The sequence below is a fragment of the Corvus brachyrhynchos genome, unplaced genomic scaffold (assembly GCF_000691975.1).
Source record: "Corvus brachyrhynchos isolate BGI_N302 unplaced genomic scaffold, ASM69197v1 scaffold70, whole genome shotgun sequence".
NCBI lineage: Eukaryota > Metazoa > Chordata > Aves > Passeriformes > Corvidae > Corvus > Corvus brachyrhynchos.
In genome coordinates this window covers 8,852,035-8,861,722 of record NW_008236217.1, presented here as the reverse complement: position 1 = coordinate 8,861,722, position 9,688 = coordinate 8,852,035, and the positions used below count along the sequence as shown (strand labels likewise).

Here is a 9,688-nt window from a genome sequence, read left to right as displayed (position 1 = left end):
ATGAGTCAAAACCCTGAAGTACTGTCAAATTACAGGGGAGGTGCTCTATCCAGACCAAGCATCAGACCGGTGGAACAAATAAGTTGTGTACAGCACTGGGGAAATGAGTGCATGTAGCAGAGAGGGGGTAACAAATATTCTAGAAGGTATATAAAACATATATTTCCTAGCCAGCTGGGCTTGATGATTCTTCTTGTCCAGAATCTCTTTGGCTGTGAAGGCTGGTGGTCAGCCAGAGGAATGTTTTGTGTGAGCAGTAAGTCAAGTTCCTTCATTTAATGGCCTGGTCTGTGTTCTGATACCACTAACAGGTGAGATAACAAGGTTCATGCTGCAAGTTCAGTGTTGTTTAAAGGAAGATTAGAATCACAACTGCTGTAAGGGTTTTTTCCTTCCAGGACTTTTTCAGCTCTTTCAAAGGATGTGCTTTGTGTGCTGCATGCTTTCTGCAATGAGAAAACCCCAAATTTTTCAGTGCCATGAGCAGTGACAGATCTACTCTACTTTTTATTTCCTTTACAGAGATGGTCTTATAAGCAAAGAAGAAATGATGGCTTACTTTCTAAGAGCTAAGTCACAGTTTCAGTGTAAAATGGGACCAGGGTTTATCCATAACTTTCAGGAAATGACCTATCTTAAACCAACTTTCTGCGAGCACTGTGCAGGATTTGTAAGTATGATTTTAATACCAGCATATCTTAAAAACAACTTTTACCCTTTAATGGATATGGGGTGAAACTGGCTCCATACATTGCTAAAGTCTCTTGGCCAAATAATATCTCATGGCATTCAGAAGCACAAAACTTTTACTCACATTGTAACTGTGCAATCCAGTTTTGATTTAGTGGTTTCTGAAAATAGGCATTTGTGAGAATTTCTTGGGCAGGGGGGACAAAATTACATTAGCTAAAGGATATTAGAGACTATATGAATGGTTTTACTTGGTTTATCTTAAGTTCTTTAATTTGGCTTGATTTCCCATGAAAACAAGCTTGGAGGAAAATAGATGTCTGGAACAGAGGATGTAGATGAGGCAAAAGTCGTTCTTTCTCAGGAAGTTGCACATGGCAACATAGATATGTTCATAATTCTCTGAATGGCTATAACAGCCCTAATTTTTTCTCTATTAAATTAATAGATCTTCTAATTTGGTAAAGAAACCAAAAGTGCTTCCAGCAGTTCTGTACAATAAGAATTTTTTGAATTTATTAGATGGGAGTTTTATAATTTGCTTTTTCTCTCAGCCGCAACTTACCAGATGTCACTTATTAGAGTGCTCTCTACATATCTGGGAAAGGATTGGTTTTGTGGACATTTGAGTTGCTTGTGAACCTCTAAGTTTTCCACTTCAACCCAAATATAGTAAAGAATAAATAATTACTATGATATAAAAGTTGCTTTAATGGACACACTTGGCTGAAATCAAATGTCCACATTTAGACAGCTGAAGCAGTAAGGGCAGAGGCCCATGTCCTCTGCTTGCATGTGGCCCACATAACCAGCTGTAAACCCAGCCCCTGTCCCTGCACACCAGAGCAGATACGCCTCTGCACTCTGGGGTGACTTTATTCCAGGATCTTTTCCACTAAAATGGTTGAAAGTAGCAATAACAGCACTACTAAGCACAAAAACGTGCCTCCATTCAGACACACTCTGGTGTTCCTACCCTAGTCCATGCTCCATCTTCCACTCAGTTCTTTTGCGACGTGTCAGTTTTGTTCAGATGCTTGAAGTCCCTATGGCAACCACTGCCGCTGACTAACGCCGTGGGGGAGAAGGAATTCCGCCTATTTCCGCTAGAAGTGCAAAAGCTTTGGAGGCGACATGGTCAGTACTGACGTAGGAGCGTGCTGGTGGGCTCCCGAGCTGACAGCTCCAGCAGACCCACGGGGCAGGGACAGCCACCAGCCAGAGCGTGTTGTTCCAGGCTGCCTTGGGAAGACGTCATTGCGTTTGTGACAGTGCAGGTTTGGAAGGCTTCCACAGCAAAGCAAGGCCCGAGGACTGTCCCAAAACGTCCTCTCCAGCAGATATTTTTCTCCTGCATCAATTTTCTAATCGGCCATTGTTAGATTTTTCACGTCTCCCTGATTACATCCAGTGCAGGAATACAAATGAGTAAAAGGTTGTACAGGAAATGGAAATAAGGTCATTTTTCCTGTCAGCTCACTGAAGTCATTGGCATTGTTCTGTGGATGAGTTGGACTGATAGGACAGGAACCAACTACAGAATCTGCTGCATATTTGTTCTGCATTTCAGTGCTACTCATCCACGGGTGGAAACCTAATTTCAAACTGATGCACTGATTCACAGTCAAAATAATGTGCACTGACCATGCAGCAGGATGAATTGACATGACAGTACAATGCGCACAGTTATTAAAATGATACAAACTTTGAAGGTCAAGCTAAGACTTAATGCCATTAGCAGCACAAAGTTGATATGCCCATGGCCAGTCACAGTTCCATCCCACAGCTTGAGCTGCACCACGTGGCAGGGTAGGTGACAGGCCATCCTGTTAAGCTTTATAATCTGAATTTGCACAGATCCTCTTACCTTGGAGCTGGCTCAAGACAGCTTTGCAGCAAAGCTGTGTCAGACACATTCAAAGCTTTAGGTCAGAATTCATGACATGACACTTCAGCTAAGCTTTCCCTGCGGTGTGTAACCACAACAGTGGTGCCAAATTTGAGTGGGAGGAAGGTACAGAGATAAGGTGAGGAGTGAGGAGAAAGGACTTCAGTGGGAATAGATTAGAGCTTAAAAGAAATAAGTAACAATCCATGTCTCTTACAGTGATCCTGTGAAAGAGATCTGGGAAAATAGGTCATTGCTGCTCTTTTAAGAGGGACTGGGGTGCTCCACTGTTGCTTCCTGAGCACAGCAACTGCATTCACTGTGCACATATGCAGCATTAGCAAAAGAATAAGCAGCAGGCCTTCTATGGACCCAGGTTCCACTGTTGTCCTTTCTGTTCTTTTTTTCACCATTCTTCTACCTTGGCTAATCTATTTTTGCTCTCTCCAGACCCCCGTTTTTCCTTGCTATTTCTTTCGTGCAGTGAGTGGGATGTTTTTCTCATCCAGAATCTTTCCATTCTGTTTACTTTACTCTTTCCTTTGTATTCTGAATGTTCATCATCTCTTCTCTTTAAACTGTTCCTTAATGACCATATTCACCCTCCACTCTCTTGTGCATGGATACTTACAAATCTGGTGAGGAGCCACATGCAGTTTCAGCTGCCTGGATGTGTTCACCCTCCCTTCATGAGGTGAATGAGTTCAGGAAAAATAAACACCAGAGTCCCCAGTTTTATTCCTTTTATGCTATGGAGTTAGAAAAATTGCCCCTTCCTCTCACTGCTTCTCAGAGTGGAAATGCTTGTTTTTATAAAGCTATGGCTGTAGATACAGTGCTTCTGCATATATAGAAAACAATTTGCTAGGGAGTTTCCCTGTTTCCAAGCAATCCTGCTCACGTGGCAGTGAAAGCTTCCCAAAAGTGGGACCGCACACACTGGCCCTCTGAAGTTTAGCATTTGGTAGTTCTAAGTGTATGTCAACAAGAACAGCTTCTGAGGAAAGGCTAAGGTGGAATCTAGTGGCTTTTCTGCCTGTTTCATTCTTCAACTATTTGGGGTTTTTTGGGTTTTTTTAAGGTGGGAAAAGGCAGGTGCACAGATCAGATTGCTATGGCTAGGTGTGCTGGAAACCAGTACAGGAACCAAGAACCTAGTTTTTATCTCGAGTGGTGTTTTCTTCTGCTGTGTTTGAACATTATGGATCAGTGATGTATTTGGAAAATGGATGTACACAGGAAATTCTCCTGCAGATAACACTAAGGGAGCCCAGAAGCAGAATGTGCTCTGCTGCTTTCACAAAGCTTGATACGATGGCAATTTTTCACCCGTACCTGGAAGCAAATGTTGTCTGTCTCTCTCCTTCTCTGGTAGTCCCATTACTGCTAGTAAGTAGCAGAAGTAAGGGAGAAGGTACACAAGTCTTATCACAATTAGAGGGGGAGGTCTGCCTGACAGGAAGGGTGTTAAGAGCAGTTGTATCCTGTTTGTGCTTTTGTAGCCATTGGTACTTCCTCATTGTGACCTTGTTTTCCTTCCAGCTTTCTTTTCTGATTCCTTGATGTTCTTTTGTCTTTCTTTGCAGCTCTGGGGTATAATCAAACAAGGCTACAAATGCAAAGGTAAATAAATATTATAAGGATTTTTTTTCAAGCTATGGGTTTTGGGTTTTAGTACAAGTCAGTCAACCATACCTTTAACTAAAATGGCATATGTTCAAACACATCTTGCATCTACATTTGGTATTGTCCATGAGCACTGACTACTGGTACACTCTGAAGTCTCCCTGCATTAGAGAAAATACCACCCAGGAGGAACACACATATTCTGTGAGATAAAGGTCCAAAACAGCCCCTGACTCCATGAGCTGTCACTTTCTACCAGTAAAGACCTTGTAAATTGGAAAACCAAGTGTTCTTATCCTAACACTGAGACACATCCTGAAATATATCCCCTGAGACTCAGGCCAGGAAAAAGTCTGCTGGCAACACTGTTTGTCATGTACATCCATGTGCCTGTAGTGAAGCCTATTTGCAATTTAATAGTGGCTGAGCTAGAAATACAGAAATATTTAATTCCTAGACTGCCCAGCAGATCTCCTTGCAAGATCTTCTTCAGACATTCAACTTATAAAAAATCCTAGAGTTCTTACATCCCTCCCCTTTGCCTTCATAAAATACTTAATTTCTTATGCAGTGCTTGCACTATATTAAGCAGGTCAGAGGAAAAGGGACATTGTAGTGGTCCTTATTGGCTTTACAATCCTGGACCTATTTATTTCTCAAACAGCCCAACTCTGGCTGAAGCGCACTGTTGATTTTCACAGCTGTAGCTGCATCTCAGTTATTCACAGGGGAACATTCACATTTGTACTCTTTTTCCCCTAGTCTTACACTGACTCCAAGGAGAAGGACAAAGAATTCACAGTATTTTTGTTTAGGATACACCATATTCCTGTCTCTCTCCAGCCAAAACCTCTCTTCCTCAGAGAGGGATGGGGGAAATGTCCATGGCTAAATCAACATATGTAATTCAGATATTCTTGATTACTGTCATCTTAGAAGCTTTGAAAGGGCTGGTTGCAGTTTATAGTTTTACTGGTAGGATGAGGGAAGGAAGGTAAGGTTTTGTCACACCAACGTGTAAACTCAATTTGAGATCTGAAAGTTGAGCTCCTGTCCTGCATCGCTGCCTGTAGCAGTGGCCCAGTGGGGACTGAGCGCAAGTGTTTCTGTAAAGTCAAAGTTACAGGCAATGAGGCATGAAAGCAAGAGAGCAGAGCTGCTCTCTCAGATCCTACAGTGATCAAGAAGTGTGAGGGTGCCTGCCTTTTGTTGCAGCAGCTACTGGCTGCTCTGTGTTCCAGCTTCACTGGATTGTGACACCCACTAGGGATGAATTCTGCCTTTGAGCACAGAGCTGTCATCCTCTGAACCTCTGACACAGCAGGGGGAGGGAGGGAGTTCCTCCTTTCAGGGCTGCTGCCTACCCCAACACTGTGGGAAATGAGCTAAAAGCTAGACTGCCTGGTCTGCAAGTGATAGGAGTTCTTCACTTCAAGAGAGATCTTCAGTGTATCTGAGGGAGAGTGCTACCTTTGAGGCAGAGAAAACCAGAGCTGGGCATATATTGCTGTATTAGTCATATGATCAAGGTGGCGGCCGAAACCAGAACTCTCACCCATCATGCCAGAGCTGCTGCCCTGAGCAGAGTGGTTCTTATAGCAGAGTTAAAAATGCAGCACCCTGGCAATGCTTGCCTAGAACAAAATGCTGGGCTATGGAACAGCAACAGAGAAACAAGGGAGATGGGAATTTTCAAACAATGGAAAAGTACACAGAGGAGAGAGAGATTGTGTTTGGGGCACATCCTCCACTCTTCAGCCCTTTCTTACAGATAAGATCCATACTCCAGCCACACTTCAGATAAATGCACCTAGCAATGATGTATCCACAGTGATGCAGATCCTAGCAGAGGCTTGGAGTGCAAGTACTCAGCAAGTCTCATCTGGGTGGATGATACACTTCCACAGAGTTCATTCATGTGCTCATGTTGCTTACTGAGCTACTTAGACTAGTTTTAACCTACAGTAGTCTGCACTGACATCCAGCAGTCCTTCCAGAGGCTTAGGATATGGGTGCTCTGGTGTCTTCTAACCAAATATGTTTACTATAATGGGCCCTGCTGGGTGAAATAAAAGCCAGCCAAATAAATAATGCCCCCTCTCGGGGCAGAAGTTTTACGCATGGCATACACAGGATCATATCAGTAATTCCACATCTCTTCCTTGAGACCATTTTATTATTAAAATATCATCTTACTTCTTCTCTTCTCCTGCCATTTTTCTATTAATGGCTGTCATGGAAATTATCCTTTTTTTTTTTTTTTTGTAATGCCCTTCACACCAAATGATCCATTTCTGTGACTCCCTTCACACCTTCTGTCAAACTGTTTGTTCCTTCAAAGTCCTTCCTTGGTATCTGCCTGCTAATAGCCCTGAGGGATTACCAGATAGTTGTGGCTTTCCTTTTGATGACTTGACAATTTCTCTCTTTACAGATTGTGGTGCCAACTGTCACAAGCAATGCAGAGACCTGCTTGTGCTGGCATGCAGGAAATTTTCCAGAGGAGCCTCAGTAGGCAGCAACCACGGGTCTCTGCCTAGCAGTCCATCTCTGCCTCCAGGTGAGGGCAGTTTTCCTCCTATTTTAAACCATTTCTGGAATCCTCTCTAATGGCCAGTGTCCTTGCTGCCATTTTTAATTTTTCCTTTGTATCAACACACAGAGCAGCACCTCTACTTTTCACTGCTCTATGGCATGTGTTCAGTCCTCAGATTACAACATCCTTTTCTCCAGTGATGGCCTTTGTGTCCCGTCTAAGGCTCACTATCCTCCTCACTGGCACCCCTATCCCAGCTGAAAAGAAATGAAATTGTACTTCTCCTTTTTTGTCACTTAGGGGGAAGGAGACATCGGGCACAATTCTAGCACTGCCTTACTCCCTGAGCATGGTGAGAGAATAAAATCTGTGCACACAGCATCAGAAACAGTTTCCGAGCAGCATAAAGATACTGATAATTATACCACTGCTGCATACAAGGGGTTACCTCCCCACCCTCCCCCAGGCTTGTTACCTTCTTGTAAAGACCTTGAAATAGAATACTTAAATGAAACAATTCCACCTTCTCTTTCAGTCCAAGATGAAGTATTTGAATTTCCCAGTGTTGCTGCAGAACACCAGGACCTTGATGGCAGAGCTATCACCCTCGTCACTGGCTCTTCACGAAAAATTTCTGTGCGGCTGCAGCGGGTGACCACCAGCCAAGCAACGCAGACAGAGCCACTCTGGCATGAGCCAGGCTGGAATGATTCAGGTTCCCATACTTTCCCCAAAATGAAGTCGAAATTCCACGGAAAAGCTGGGAAGAACAAAGGCTTTGCAAAGTGGGAGAATGAAAAGCCCAGCATGCAGGCTGATGTAGAGCTAGAAGCCGAGGCCCCACAAGTTATACAGGATCACAACAGGATAGAAACCCTCCCAGAAAGACAAGAATCTGAGGTGAGTTCCAAAAGAAGCCAAGACAGTTTAAAATCTGCTCCAGTCTGAAGTCTCATAAGGTTATTTTATTAATTTCAAGATGCTTTTTCATTCAAATTTGTCATTGCTTCTTGCACAAGAGTTACTTTCAGAAGAATGTTAAATCATCCACAGATCCCTGTTTTCTACACTGCAATACACATTTACTGTGATGCTGTAACTGGCATTTTGGGTTTTGGTGTCAGTATGGGCTTTTTAGCAGTTGGGTACTTTTCATTTTGAAAATTATTAAAATAACCTGGTGGATATCTGGCCACTTTCTGTGCTGTTGTACCCTTGCACTGCACAGTTCAGGGCTCTGTGTTAGACTCACAACAATTAGCATTCTGAAAAATACAGGAGTCCAGGCTGAGGCAGGATATTGGTCTGTTACTGTCACCCATAAAGTTTATACTTCCAAAGCCTCATGCTTTTATTGACCATCTCTGCCAGCATGTAAATGCCTATTTTCTTCTGCTTACAGGATAGCTGATTGCTCACCCTAAAGCACAGAAAACTGAAGATGACAACTACAGCAAGTGTTGATGGACTGTCACAGACCACATCTGGCCATAACAACTGTACCCATACCTCATCCTTTTAAACCCAACCAGTGCCCTGTTTCCTTAGCTGAAAGGTGTTATAAGGCACTATTTATTTTCTCACGAGTAAGCCATTTAGATGAACATTGCACAGATACAGCAGAACAGATCTCTGTGCTCAGTGTTTTCTTTTGTATGACTTCTGTGGAAACTTCCTCTACATGCCAGTGAGGATATATTTGGCCTTCTCTAAATGCACTGCATCATTTTGGTATGTCTGCCAGCAACAACAATGGTGAGGACAGAAGCCAAGCATCTAAGTTTGTTCGATAACACTCCTTTACCGAGGCTTGTAATGATCATTTAAAGAAAGAAGTAGGTATATGTGTTGATTAAATCTCAAACAAAAATCTCTCACAAAGTCCTCTATACTGAAATTCTTTGCACAGATGGGGTTTTGAATTCTGGCTGTGTTTACATTGCTACGGTGAACGTACTGGTGTTCAGCACAGTGATACCAGTTCCCAGACTGGTGATCCTTCAAACAGGCAGCAGCTGGCTGAGACTGAAGGAATTCCAAGACACTCTGTGTTTGTCTGGTTACAGCACAATGGAGAAGGGTCATCTTTGCCAGGACTGATTATGGTAACATTAGCATGCAATAAACTCTTCAGTTTTAAGTGTGTGTGTGTGTGTGTGTGTGTCTGTGTCTATATGTGGATGTGATACTTTTCTCTGGTTAGCAAGCTGTACACGTTAAGACTAAATGTTCTGAAGAGCAATCTCCAAATTAGCAGTTTGCTAATGTAGGACATAGCACCTGAATCTATAATGGTCCAGCTTGAAGTTGCATTTTGCAGAAGCTTTAAGTTATTGAAAGAGCACAGCCCTCATCTGAAAAAAAGAGAGAAAAACAAAACACCACAAAGCTCAAAGCTGAAAGACTGGCACAGCTGTTAGTCTTTTTACCCCATCTCCCCACTAAAACAGGGGCATGTGTGTGTAGCACACACTCTGACTTAAAGCCACCCAGTTATAAGATGTCCTACAAAATTCAAGTTATTGCACCCTTCAACATGTTATAAGCCTTCAAGATGAGAGTAATTTCATGGACCTCCCTAACACAAAACTGACAGCTGCACTCCTCTGTGGTAATTTGACTGTAAACTGCACTGGGACTACATGGTGCCTGCCCAGGTTTGCATCTTGCATCCTGCAGGTTTGTTTTCCAACACAGCCAGTAGCAATAGTAAATCTGTGGAGATAAAAAACATTTAAAAAAAACCAACATTCTCTTTATCGTTGTAAGCTCAAGAGAAATAAGCACTGCATGAGCAGAGGTTTCCAAACTAGGATGAGGGCCAGAAGCACACTTCACTCTTACTGCTGTGGGCAGAGAACAAGCATTAGCAAAAACACGGTCTTTATTTCCTGTGGTGGGTCAGGTGACGGGTCACAGCCGGCTGACCGCACAGCTACCGTTACGGC

The 9,688-nt window shown here is 43.0% G+C and overlaps 1 protein-coding gene across 7 annotated transcripts in view; it reads left to right on the top strand.

Moving 5' to 3' along the window:
• The window catches only part of RASGRP3 (RAS guanyl releasing protein 3), a 49,384-nt gene extending 40,499 nt beyond the window's left edge, over positions 1 to 8,885 (top strand). For 5 of the 7 annotated variants that reach the window (XM_017746397.1, XM_008643341.2, XM_017746424.1 and 2 more), the window contains 5 exons: positions 523 to 670; positions 4,165 to 4,201; positions 6,639 to 6,764; positions 7,276 to 7,640; positions 8,143 to 8,621. In XM_017746397.1, coding sequence (XP_017601886.1) covers positions 523 to 670; positions 4,165 to 4,201; positions 6,639 to 6,764; positions 7,276 to 7,640; positions 8,143 to 8,151 — 685 coding nt within the window. In that variant the 3' untranslated portion in view covers positions 8,152 to 8,621. Of the gene's footprint in view, positions 1 to 522; positions 671 to 4,164; positions 4,202 to 6,638; positions 6,765 to 7,275; positions 7,641 to 8,142 lie in introns of all 7 variants that reach the window. The other 2 variants (XM_017746435.1, XM_017746387.1) reach the window with 1 other exon arrangement.
• Positions 8,886 to 9,688: the final 803 nt, after the last annotated feature.